General features: G+C 41.1%; 1 protein-coding gene across 14 annotated transcripts in view; it reads left to right on the top strand.

Moving 5' to 3' along the window:
• PDE1C (phosphodiesterase 1C) overlaps window positions 1-13,810 on the top strand; it is a 306,544-nt gene that overhangs the window by 197,332 nt on the left and 95,402 nt on the right. For all 14 annotated transcript variants that reach the window (XR_003093365.1, XR_003093364.1, XM_025200593.1 and 11 more), the window contains 2 exons: window positions 4,261-4,377; window positions 5,539-5,679. Coding sequence is in view for 12 of the 14 variants with exons in the window: in XM_025200593.1 (XP_025056378.1) it covers window positions 4,261-4,377; window positions 5,539-5,679 (258 nt within the window). In the remaining 2 variants the exon portion in view is untranslated. The remainder of the gene's footprint in view (window positions 1-4,260; window positions 4,378-5,538; window positions 5,680-13,810) is intronic.

Raw genomic sequence — 13,810 nt, 5'->3', positions numbered from 1 at the left:
ATTCTAGCTAGAATAAGTCAGGGCACATGAAATGACAGTAAGAAAAGTATTAACGAATTTTGCTGCAAGTGAAATAAGCAATCCTATATGGCTGTTCTTTTGAATTCATGGATATATTTTTAAAGTTATTTTGAGAACATGAATGTGACTAGAGTTATCAGCGGTAGCTAGTACAGCTGGTTGAAATGGGAACAATTTTCCTTGAATTATGTATTATGTTCATATTTGAAATAATGTATGAAGAAAATTTGTCTAGTCATCTCTACCCATTAATGGGATATAGTGCATTCAGTTGTTGGTTTCAATCCAGTCCAGTTGGATAAGGCCAGTGACCACTATTTGCCTGCTTTCAGCTTGCTTTTAAAAAGCTGATGGTCCCAGACCAGTTCCTCCTACATAACTGAGACAAGAGCTAAATCGCAATGAAATCCAAACTCCCTTACATTTGAGAGGTGTGGCCCCTAATACTTTTGAGCATTTGTTTCTGAAATGGCTCATGGGACATCTGTATTTGAGTTATCCAAAGGCTATCCCAAGGTTGTGACCAATGTAGCAATCTGAATATGTGTGGTTAGTATTCACTTCATAGCAAAAGAACAACTTTGATTATGCCTCTATTTGTTTAAATTTTCCCTCCAACCACTGTTTGTCCTGCCAAGCACTCTTTCAACTGGTTTGTTTGAACCATGGTATATGCAGAGTAAATTCTGTTTTCTAAACAATGCATCCTGATTTTTGTTTTTAATCATTAAAAATAAAAACAAGGGTTTTTTTTAACCCTTTGAAATGAAAAAATAAGACACCTCTGGCCTCTACATAGAAGTTCCTAAGATACCAACACAAGAGAACCTGGGACTTGCTTGATAAAACTGGGTTGTTACCATTTAGTGACTGAATTCACAGAGCGCACAATATAAATGTAAACAATTTTTTAAAATTAATTTGGCTTCCCCAAATGGTATGCATGATAGTAAAGCAAAACAATAACCACTTATTAACAATGAGCTGTTAAAAATGAGTGGACTTGTATGCTGTTTTCCCAGTCCCTCCTATCCCCCACCCACTTTCTTAATCCTATCCCCATCCACTTCCTTAAGTAGTTTAAGGATTTAAAGATCTTTTTTTTTCAGGGTGGAACTTTCACAGAGTTGCATCTTTCCTCTCTCTGAACATTCCTGAAAGTGTTAGGAAATCACAATTTATGACTGATGTGTTAAAGCTTCATCCACAGAACACCTCCCTGAAAGTTTGACTGTTCTCAGTACGTTAGCACTGCACAGCTTGTAAAATTAGTTGTGCTGCAGTAGATGATTTACTGAGATATGCAGAAATCCAGTCTTCTGGCAGGATCAAGGCCTCAGTGTCCCTTGTTGCTCTTTGACATTCGTTGGCCTCCCCTTGCTTTGTTTCTCTCAAGAGGCATATTGTGCCTGATCCTGCCATCCCTGTACATCCAACACTTTCCCAGTTGGAGTGCTGTACATGGGAGGCTTGTGGAATCAGGCTCAAATTGTGGAGGTATGAGATCCCAATCATCCTGTTTAGAAGATAACACTGCTGAAATGGTTAGATGAGGGCCATCAAGGTAGTTAAATCTTGAATTTAACTTCATTTTCTCCCCATCTGATCTTAAGGGTAAGATCCCCACCTGGTGTAAATTGTCATGGCTCCAAAACTGTAACAATTTACATCAGTTGCAGATTACCTCTAAACATTTGGCAGAAACATGTGATTTCCAGAATGATTTTAAGTTAGCTAAAAATAAAGGCATTTTTCCTCACAGAAAGTCTGTTTTTTAATGAGTAAAGTTACCTAAAGCTGATCCCCATCTCTTGCGCATGGATCTAAAGGCATCCATATACATGCATAGCTGATATACAATCTTTTTTGAGGCAAGTGCCTTGGGGAATTGGGAGTCAACCCCATGACGGAACTTGAAAGTGGAGGAAAGCTTCCAATTTAAAGATGTAAATCTTTAATAGGCACTTTAAGAAGAGCAGTTCAGATATGCTTGGATAGGCTGCTGCAGGAAGCACATCAAAGTTCTCAGCAGTCAGAAAAGATTAAAAAGTTGGTCCCAGGCCAAATATAGCTGCATTGATGATCTTGTATCATTCTCCTGGCTATAACTCCCCTGGCTATAACTCCCCTTGTTTCTGCTACAGAGATCAAGAAAAAAAAAAAGGACATTACATTGCAATATCTTCTTCTTGGACTAATCCTAACTACAGGCTCTATTTTGCACAGTACTAAATGTAATTTCTACCCAATGATTTCAATAAAAGTAGAGGGTGCTCAGCCTTGTACCAATTAATGCTTTCCCCTACTGCACCCAGCAGGTCTTCATCCCATTTCAATGTATAATTTCCCACTCAGCAGAAGCAGCAGTTGGAAATCTCCCAACTAGATGTGGCTATTTGACCCTGTTTTATAAAGATTACTTTCACACCAGCATAGGCAGTTAGTGTAACATTGCTGTGATTTTTCTCCTACTGTGAAATTTTCCTGGAAGCCTGGGGGAATACATTTATCTTTAAAAAAAAAAAAAAGAATAACATTAGGGTCACATTAAGTTTTGGATATTTATGTTATGATAATGTGCAATATAAGAATAATATTAAAACCAGAATGAATCAATTGCTATCTGGATCTATTTTCCAGCATTATTAGAGGGAGGGAGGATGGAACAGGGTTTTTAATCCCCGTTTCCCCCCTATTCTTTATTGGTTTATTTTGTATCTTTAGATTTAAATCACAATGAGAGGAAAAAAAAAAAGCATTTTAGAAAGCTCTAGGCTCTGTAACAGTTAGTTAAACTTATACTAAAGTATTGGGTGATTATTCAGCATCATTAAATACACATCATTAAATATGCAGGTAACAAGGTAACTGAATGCTATTTGAATGTTTGACTTTGGATACTGTTCCTTCATCTGGTGCTTTGTGATGCATAAAACTACTGAAAGGGTAAAGACACTTTTTTTTTGGTTCAGAAAAAGAAATCATTGCTGCACAGTGTTCCCCCAGGTGCATTTGCGAGTCGGTCTATAAATAGATCAGTGTGGAACAGCAGGGTGGAGCAAGATGAGGTGTGTGTATGTATGTGTAGGGGAAAGGTAAGGAGTGCATTTGGCTTCTAGGTCTACATATACCCCCCGGCCACTCCAGAAGTGTTTGGGCATTTTCACCTCCCTAATACAGGCAGATTTGTCAAGGAGCTAATCCTGAGTTCAGTAGGCTTGATCCTACACTGCAAAAATCAATGAGAGTTTTCGACTGACGTCAAAGATAGCATCAGTACCTATATATAGACCAAACAGTGAAAAGAATATTAATAGCTCTTTAGCTGTCTCGTGTTTAGATCCTACCTCCTCTTTTGATTTCCTCTCACTTTGGATGATATGTTGGGTGTATATTCCCCTAACCAAATCCCGTATCTCATCATTTTGAGCATCCTAAGACCACTCCTATAAACTTCTCATTCTTTGCACAACAGACACATTCCATTTCCACTGCTGGGTCCTCTTACAGTTCAAGAGAAAAGGGTCAGGAATTTGTCTTAGGAGGTTAATTGTTTGTTTGTCTTGATTTTAGTTTAGCTTATAGACAGATCCCCTGGCAATCCCTGTCAGTGTGTATTTGCCTGCCAGCTCTTGAAAGCTGAGTAATGCCCAGTGAAAACAAGACCTCAGAGTTAGGCTGATATTTCTTTCATTATTTTTATCACAAGAGAGACTGCTCTCTTATGCTCCTAGCCCTGACTACAAGTTAAAATATGTCTCATTAGAGAACATCATCTTGTGAGAACTGCAGAGACTCTGCAGACTTGGGAAGATGAAGCACAGTGGTATCATTAAAAAGGCTATATTTACTATTCCAAGTAGCTTTAGTGTGGGTTATTTTCCTAGTTTTAGGAAGTAGCACAGTGCTGCAACTAATGCAATGAGGCAGATCCAAACTAAACCAGGTTTCTAAACCTTTCGAGATTCAGGCTTTTTTGATTAAAGCCCAACATCTTAAGTGACCGGAGCTGAACGTACTTCTTTGCCAGGTCTGCGGTGATCATGACATGTTGCAGAGTTAAACAAAATATACTTTGATTAAATAAAATCAGAGTCATCTAGAGACAGCAATGGATATTTTTCTGTGTGTTCCAGACAGTGACACTTTCTCATTTGTTAAAGATTTGACGTGGCAGAGCTTGCACTATAATCGCAAAAGGATTGACTGTATAAACACCTTTTTCCTATCCCCTTGCAGAATGTAGACAAGTGGTCCTTCGACGTATTTGCACTAAATGATGCTAGTGGTGATCACGCGCTGAAATTCATTTTCTATGAACTTCTCACACGCTATGATCTAATCAATCGCTTTAAGGTCAGTAATTCTGAGTTGTGCTGCTTCTTCCAAATTCAACCCTCACCCCTCACCCCGTCTTTCCAGAGTTTACTAGACTCCAACCAACTTTCATTCCAGCCACACTGTAACTTTTACTGCATTAGAAGATGTTTTTCTGTATTAAATCTGGCACATAGACTGAAATAGTAGAAATCTCATGAGGAAAAAAATACCTATTCTTAAGAGATTTTCACCATTTTGCCTTACAGAAATTCGCCCTTGGTCTTCTGCTTCTCTGATACTTATTTTCTCCAGAGGTTCCCACTCCCTATTGCAGTTTTCTGGGAAGGGTAAATCAGTCAGACTTGTACCCCCAAGCCCATGTATGCCCCTAGCAAAAGAAGTGATATCCAGTTTTCTTCTGGCTGGTAGCCCCAAGGATTGTAGAAATCCACACAACCATCATACAAGAGTTTCTAGAACGCGTAGTAAGAATGGGTGACACCAGCATGGCGGGAGGAGGCAGGGGGCAGGTAGTTCAGTTCTGTTGCTCATGCAGTTAAACTTACATCACCAATACTGAGCCTCTGCTTCTCCAAAGCTCACTAAATTCTGCTCTCACATAAGTGCATAGTACTGCTATTGAAGGAAATGAGCACAGCAAGCCTATACAGTACCAGAAAGGAGAATTTGGCAAACATTAACTACATGGAGACTCTGATAAATAACGCTTTTCTTATGGAATGTTTCAGACAACCTATAGTATTTATCATTACAAATCTAGGACATGAGTTATGAAGCAATGATATATATCAGTGGGTCATGGAAACAGACAAACACTTTGTGACCTATTTAGAAATACTTCTCCAGAGGCAGTCAGCCAAGTAGCGTGTGTTATTTTTCATTCTGCATGTGTCTTCAAACAGGCACATAGTACTCCACTGTCTTGTATATGTGTATGCATGTGTGATTCATCTGAAATGTAATTAGGAATGGGCAAGTCAGAGTGGGTAAAATAAACGTCTTGATTCACACTGTCTCTGGAGTGTCTGCTAAGACGCTTTAGGCTATTATTTATTTATGAAGCATAAACCAGAGTTTGAAGCACTAAATGCAAGTGACTTCTAAAAATGCTAATCATTAAAGATAATTCTGTCATAAATGTATTTTACAGCTTTAACTTGCTGCTTCTCATTTTAGATTCCCATTTCTGCTCTCGTTTCCTTTGTCGAAGCATTGGAAGTTGGATACAGCAAACACAAAAATCCTTATCACAACCTAATGCATGCAGCAGATGTAACACAGACTATCCATTACCTCCTTTTTAAGACGGGTGTAGCAGTAAGTACCTGAACCCCTCTTCTGAACAGACCAGTACATTGAGATTTCAGAATTTTTGTTTATCAAGGGAACTATATACAAAACAACTCAGTCACATTGTAGCAGATCTTAATGTTTCTATACTGGTATTACACTGAAAAGTGCTATATGAATTCTCCCTATTATTAGAAAACTTGGATATAGTAAAACCCTGTTTATGTTTATAGTAATTTTAGAGAGGGAGGTTGATCTGGAGGTTCAAATATTGCCCTCGAGAGACCTAGAATCTATTCCTTGTTCTGCTATATTGTGATTTTGAGCAAATCAATTAGCAGGGGCGTGTAGGGGGTGCACGTGATGGTGCACCCCTTGCAAAAAGTGGGTGGTCCATGATCACCCCTGGCCACTGCCGAAGGCGCCTGTGGGTGGTCGCCGACCTGCAGTTGGCACTTGCCACCCCCCGGCCGACAGCATCTGTGAGAGCTCCCCACTCACTGCCACCAGGCTCCCGCCGCCACTGCAGCTATGCCCTCCCCAGCCACCAAAGGCATGCTCCATTCATATCAATTAAGGTCTATACTACGTCCCCAACAAATCCTAGAAAGTATGTCCTGGTCTTCTGTCTCAAATTGCTTAGTCAAAATGGAGAAATATGGTGGTAAAGCCACTCTGGGAGCATCCCCCCCTCAGCCTCTTTCAAGCATGCTAGAAGCAGAGGTCTCAAAAAGGTGACAAAGGATGCTCCAAAAGTGGTTTCACTGCTGCATTTTTGAGTTTGGCACCTGTAGTGTGAGCAGGTGGGCAAGACATGCTTGCAGACATCCCAGCATATGTCACTGGACCTGAAGTGCAGATCTACCTTTAGTTTCTCAGTTTTCCATCTGTAAGGTGGGGAGGAGGGCACTGACATGGACATTGTAATAAATGACATAAAAGATTCTGAGGTGGTTCTGTGCTATAGTGGTGAGAGCAATGTAAGTATATCATAGAGATTTAAAATGAAGTAGAGTGGCACCAATCCCTCTCCAGGAGAGCTAGGACTGGTCCTGCCTGCTTTTCTGTTTCTTTTAGGGTGCATGGAGGAAGGCCAGGTCCTGTATTCAAGAATCATTTAATGTTAGGAAAATCTGCCCTTTTATCAAGAGACTAACAAAGCTCAATCCAGTGGTATAAGGGAGGGGCAATAGGGGCAAGTGCCTTGGGGGTAGGTGGTGAAAATAAGCATCTGCTTCCAGCAGCTGTGTGTTTGCATTCACACTTGTGATCCGAAGGCTGCTGTTTCCCTTTTGCCCTGGCTCTTGGCCACATCCCTACATTGCTGGCTCAATCTATTTAGCTTAACAAAGAAAAGAATAAGAGGTAACTCAACCGCGATCAACAAGCATGCTGCTTAATTTAGTAGACCATGACATGGTTAAAGCCAGAGACTGGGATCTGAAAGCAGACAAATTCAAACAAAAAATAATGGGGAAAGAAATTAACCTGAAGAACTATTTTCTATGGAGGTGGTGGATTCCCCATCATTTGATATCTTTAAATCAAGATGGGGAGTCTGCCTGAAACGTCTTCTCTAGTTATGTCAGCAATTGTGGGTTTAGGGCAAGCATCCCTTGTGAAATTCTATGGCCCATGCTATGCAGGAGCTCAGACTAGATAATTGTGTTGGCCTCTTCTGGCCTTGAAATCTATGTATGAATATAATTATCCTTGGCTCTTGCACTAACAAGGACAGAGACAAAGCTCCCCAGGGAAAGAGGTAGATGTAAAAATGGAGGTTAAATATTTTACAGATAATTTAAATATTTTACAACAACTTATATTGTTATACAACTGCACAGTGTGATGAGTAGGTTAATAAATGACATTGACTTGTGCTTTGTTTTTACTTAAACACCTTTTTTATTTTCTGCTTTCCAAAATTGACCATATTAAACATTTATACCTGTGTACTGCTTTGATTCCCTCCTTCATAAATGGGTATGTGCCCCATTTGAGCACAGAAGTGAGGAAGAGTCTGTGGTTTACAGTGGTTCATTTCAATTTTTACTGAAATGGATGGCTTGCATAATATTCTTTCCTTGTTCAGAGTTTGTAAGTAAAAGCCATAGTACTAGGGAGAAAAAAATGAGAAAGCTCCTGGCTGTGAATGGCTTCCAGAAATCAAATTCTGGGTCTACTCCTTGAGAGCTCTTTGCTATTAGTATCTTATGTCAAAGTTGACAACAGACAACTATGTGATTTTACTGTATAAATCAGTCACCAGAAACATCATTAGTAATGCTTGTGTCTTCCTTTCTTCTTGTTGTGCCTCCACCTCCTTTTCTTCTGCTGGAAAACCTCAGGGTTGATGTTGTTTTATGAAAGAGAAACAGAGACCTGGAAAAATGCTAGGGGTGTCTATGCCTTGTTCCAGGTGCCACTGTAAATGCCTGTTTTCTTGCATGCCTCTCGACCAACTCTTATTTGCACGCACTAAACCAAAAATGTGGTAAAACCATTCCCAGAGTGCCCACTGGTGCTGATCTTGGGCCCCTGATTACAGCATGTTGGAGAGAAGCCACAGGGGTGTGTACCCCAGAATAGCTTCATCACCACCACATTTCTGGATTTGGTGGTATGCAGGGAGAACAAATAGGCAAGGCCTGTTCAGCAACATAGGCTGTCCCCAGGGAACTGATTATAAATGTTTCAGTAAAAGCATAAAATCTGATTGTTAAAGGCTCAAGCACCTAAATGTCTTTTTAAAAAATCTGGCCTGTGACACCTGATTCTGATCTCATTCATGCCAGTCACTGCAGATTGCACCCAGTCAGAGAGATCAGATTGGAACTATAGTACCAGTGAATGAGCAAAAGCCCATATACTATTTTGAACTCTTCCACGCAGTTTTGTGGCATGCAGATGAAAGAAAACCCATAGAAAATATGACCACAAAGACTATTAAAGCTTTTTACGTTGTGAATACTATTGTCAACTCAAGTCAGTTCTGAGGATGCAACAACCGTCGGGGCACCTTTGATGCAGCAATAATAAATACTACTGTAAAGGGGAGCAAACTGATTGCTTTTTTCAAACATCATTAAACTGGCACTTTTCTTATCCTTTGGAGCAGGGGTGTCAAACTCACCTGGGCCCAAGGCTGGATAAGTGCATCTAAGCCGGTCTGCATGCCAGACCAGGACCAACCTCCTGCAGAGCACTGGTGGCACTGGGTCCTGCTTCCACACTGCATGCACCAGCCCCTGCATGCACTACCCCCGTGACATGGATTTGACAGCCCTGCCTTAGAGGACAGTTTTGCTCTGAAAAGGGGCTAAGTAAAAATGACTCCTGCCTATTCAGCAGCCCACTGTCTCTGTGTTCAGAATCATGTTGGCTTAGTCTATAATCATCTGGTCTATTAGTGCTCTCACAGCTACATGGCTTTGAGAGAATGAGCTGCCTGTCTCATCTAGACTCAACTAGCCTTTTGTTAGGATCCCTATTCCTAATAAAGTCCATTTAGACTCCACTACAGAAGCAGGGTTATACAGATATATAACGAGAGAGAATTTGAAGAAAAGGGTGGAATCCCAGTATTTGGCCAGCCATATATATGTCTTTGTAACTGATGAAAATACATGAATGAAAGACAGCACTTCTTGGCTTTCATACCCAAGGGTTAAAGATATAAGGTGACAGTTAGAAAAACAGCTTTTTACTTGGAAACTGAGCAACCTACATATGAAATTCATTGAGAAAACATAAGCCTGGAACGCCACAAAGACATTTTTTTCCAGAGTCAGTTTGCACAGTATAGCTGTACTTTAACAAATCATTTTTATTATGGAGTTAAAATTTCCCCTCTTGCTCTCCGCCCTAACCTTCCTCTCCCTCCACCCTACACACATATCTGAAGTAGGAGCTTAAACCTGCTTCTGTGGAGGTAAGTAGAAGAACTCCTTTTTAAATTAGTACCTGGTCTTACATTTTTTACTCTTTGTCTTTGAGTAGGTCATGAAATATAATGACACTGTGTTTTATGCATACTTATAACACAGGGTATAGGGTATAAACCTCAGCTGTTAGCTGATGCTCCAAGTCATCTTTTGTTGTACTCCTTTGAGGGGCAGATGATGGATTTGGCTGTCAGCTGTCAATTAGAATGATACATAGCAATTTCTATTAAATTCTTTAATGTCATCTTCACATATTGGTGTCTTTGTTTTTGGTACACAGATCATTTGCATGCATTTATTTTCAAAGGAATTGTTTAATGTCCAAATCTATTAATTGTATATGTTTTATCTTCATACACTAAATACTAGGTTTTCCATTTGCCATGGAAAAACATGGAAAATGCAGATTTTCTCCTTTAAAGGAGAAAAACGTGGGAAACTGTGAGTTTCCTATTGCAGGCTGGCAGAGTTCCAGCCTGAAAGGGCCTTCTTGGGGGTAGGGGGAGCAGGACACCAGGGGCACTATGTGCATGTGCTCCATAATCCAGTGGGAAGAACCTGGTGCAGGAGGGCACAGCAGGGTGGGGAGAATCAGTGCTGCCATCACCAAGAGCTCCTCATCAGCCATGCGAGTCCCTTACCAAAGTGAGGTGCCCCCTGCCTGCCTGGCAGCAGTGGGAGGGGGGGGCACAATTGTGTGCCACTGCCATCTCCCCCACTGCTCCTAGGCTGGCAGCGGGCGGGGGCTGCCAGCAGCAGCAACAGTGGCACTGAGTCTTGCCACCCTGCTCCACCTTCCTGCACTGGATCCTGCCTATTGGGCCACAGAGGCCCTCAGGGGGAGGGGAGCAAGGCAGGGAGCCCTGAGCCCTGCAGTGGGCAGCTCTCATCCTCTCCCTTCATGGGGTTTGTTCAGCTCAGCTTCAGCCATGCCACCCATGGACATTGGTGGTGCTGGGCTCTGTGCTCCACTCTGGCCACAGCAGCTCCCAGCTCCCCTGCAGGGCAGCCACAGCTCAGACACCACTGGCCAGCTGCAGCTGGCATCCACAGAGCAGGGAGCAGGCAGGATGCAGGTCCCAAGGGCTGGGTGGGTGGGGACAGAGACTGTGGGTTGGGAGTGAGAGGCCCTGGTGGGGACTGGGGGCTATGGTTCAGGAGTGAAGGGCACCAGCAGGGCTGGGGGTGGGGGTACGGTGGCAGGCTGTGGGTAGGTAGTGAGGAACACTGGCAGGGCTGGTGGGGCTGTGGCTTGAGAGTGACAAGCAATGGCATAGGAAGGGGCAGGGCACCAGCATATCAGGGCTGCTTTTCCAGGATAAAAAAACCCTAAAATCTAATGCCAAAATATATAAGTATTTAGGAATTATTTTATTATAATCACTGAGGCACTGATAAGCTTCCAAATTGCTTTAAAATTGTAAATATGTCAATAAAACATTTTGTTCAACTAACACCTATATATAATAATGCCTATATATATAGGCATTTCATTTTAATCACAGAAAAACGTGGATTTGGGGTTTTTTAATCAGATTATTTTGCATTTTTTATCAGAGCATTTGAGATTTTTAAACATAAAATTAGGATCCCTGCTAAATACCCATAAAGTTATTGACTTACATTTAACAATAACAATAATTCTTAAGCTGAAAGGCACTCCTTTGGGTTGAGACAGAGGAGAAACAGATGTACATAACAGACGTAGAGATGTATGATGCCCTAAAAAAACATGCATAGCATCAGTTTCTTTGCCTGTGTTACCAACTAGCATATAATCTGAACATTATTTTCTAAAAGCCCTTCAATGATAATGACCGCTAATTATAACATGTCAAGGTCCCAGAAGTGGCTGGGATGCCCCCTGATGGCTCTGTGACTGTGCCCTGCTCCACCCCTAGGGCACCTTACTATCTCTCCTGCCATGCCTTGAAGTTATTTATAATATTTGGGGAGGCTGCCCACAGGTCTTCGCTAGGCCACAGTCCCACTGGATGCCTCCAGTCTGTGCCTGTGCCCAGGCCCCTCTCTGGGCTTCACTGGTCCTCAGGCCTCTCACTGGGCCTCACTCTAATCTGCTGTGTCTGTCAGGGCACACAATGCCTTAAAGGCTAATTGCATGGCTCCAAATCCTCTCCTTTCCTGTGGCCCATGCCTCGCAGCTTTTATAGACCCCAGGGCTCTGTGTTGCATTAATATATATGGTAAGGTCAAATCTTGGAATCTTTCTATGTCTTTAGTCACGTTCTCATAGATTTCAGGGGCTACTGTTGGTGTCAAAGAAAGTCTTGCCTCCATATGAACTGGGTAAAGATTTATTTTCCATTTTAAAAGCATTAACTTCAGGGTACATTGTCAGCAGTGGTCACTGTTGGCCCTGGTGTTCTCACTGGGCGTGTCTACATGAGATGTTTACTGTGCAGTAGACCAACTGGCTGCACAATAAATGTTGTGCATCTACACATGTGCTCCTGTTAGAAAGGAGTAACCTAATGTACTTTACAGCAGGATAGTGCTTGTAAATACTCCGCAGTAGCACATGTGTAGACGCTGACATGGCTGGCTGGGGCACGAGCAGTGTCCAAGATGTGCAGTGAGGCTGCTGCAATGCACTGTAATTACAGTGCGTTAGAGCAGACTTGATGCTGGAGAATGGTAATTACCACATTCCAGCAGACTGTAGCGTCACGCATATTGGCGTCCCCACACTGAACAATGGTGGTGGGGGTGCTTTAACTAAAGCTCATTTGATGAGCTTTAGTTGAAGTGCCCCGGCTGCCATTTTTCGGCACGGGGATGCCAATACGCATGATGCTTTGGGCACTTTAACTAATTAAAGCTCCCCTCCCACCTTCCAGAACATGTCTATAAATGCCCACTAATGCTCGTATAGATGCACCCACTGAAGCCAATAGGAGCTGTGTTTGGCTGAAAATTAGCCTTTTGAAAAATCCACCCTACAGATTTTGGTTCAAATAGGGAGCACAGTCCCTATTCATATTAGATTACTATTAGTTCTCCTTGCTTTTTCACCAGGTTACTCAGTTTATTTTTCTCTTCACAACAATTCTAGGTCACTTCTAACTTAAATATAGTGGTATTATTTTCTTGAATAGACCTTTTGATAAATTACTCTGAAGAGGTTTTATGTAAAACAGTTCTGTCTAGATTCTCAAGTTCAACAGCATACCTGGGCTATAACTCATTAGAAATACGCAGCTAATTTCTGACTGAATTACCACTGGTAAAATAAATAGATAAAAAAATGTTGCCATCCTTTGGAAATTAGAATTCTATTGATTTCATGCCCTCGATGGAGGTCATCAGCTCCCTTGGATACTTCAAAACTTTCTGTTCCTGAGATACATAAATGCAGCTTTCATTTTTAAATTGAATTTATTTTATTTTGAATCTCCAGCAATTAATGGTAATTTAAAACGTGCTGGAAATGGATACCCCCTTACTAAGTCTTTGCTCTTCATCTGCCTATTTAGATTATACAATATAATTTTCATATCTTTGCATTTTATCAACTTTACCTTTTTATTTTAGTATCTTTAGCCTCAATTTATACTATTTTGTTAGTATTCTCATGCATAGTTTCAGAGCCAAGCATAACTATTCCAAGCAAAGAGTAACTGCTTAAGATAACAGTTTCCCCTCTTTTCTCTTTTTTCAGGTTCTGAAAAGGGAAATATTTAAAAGGGGAATGTTAATGAAAAATCAATACACACAGCTTGTCTGTCTGATTCTTTTACATATATGCATCTCTTGTACAGCTGGGTTAGCTAAGGCCAAGCAGAGAATTTTTGCTGGCACTCCATCTTAAAATATTCACAGTCCATCACTATAATGATGCCTCTGTTTCCCCAAGAGAAATCTACTGAGAACAATTTCTGTGGGGGATTTGGTTAAGAACACTTTTGAACATATAGACCTCACCTTAATTTATGTGATTGCATAGACATTAAAACTAAACTCAGGAACAACTAAACAAAACAAATAAAACAACAACAATCCTCCCCTTCCACATACCCAACTACTTGAGTTAGGTCAAGAGCAACAGCTTGTATGTATCTAAGACTAAATAAATCCATCTTTTGACTGAGGAGACTAGGAAATGGAAAGATATTTGTCTTTAATTCATTTTCCTTTGTGTGTTCTGGTTCTTATCTCATTTTGGCAATGAATGTGTATGGCCAATGGACTGAAAA

The sequence above is a fragment of the Alligator sinensis genome, unplaced genomic scaffold (genome assembly GCF_000455745.1).
Source record: "Alligator sinensis unplaced genomic scaffold, ASM45574v1 scaffold86_1, whole genome shotgun sequence".
Taxonomy (NCBI): Eukaryota; Metazoa; Chordata; order Crocodylia; family Alligatoridae; genus Alligator; species Alligator sinensis.
Note: the sequence above shows the minus strand (reverse complement) of the source record. Positions and strands in the feature narration are given on the sequence as shown.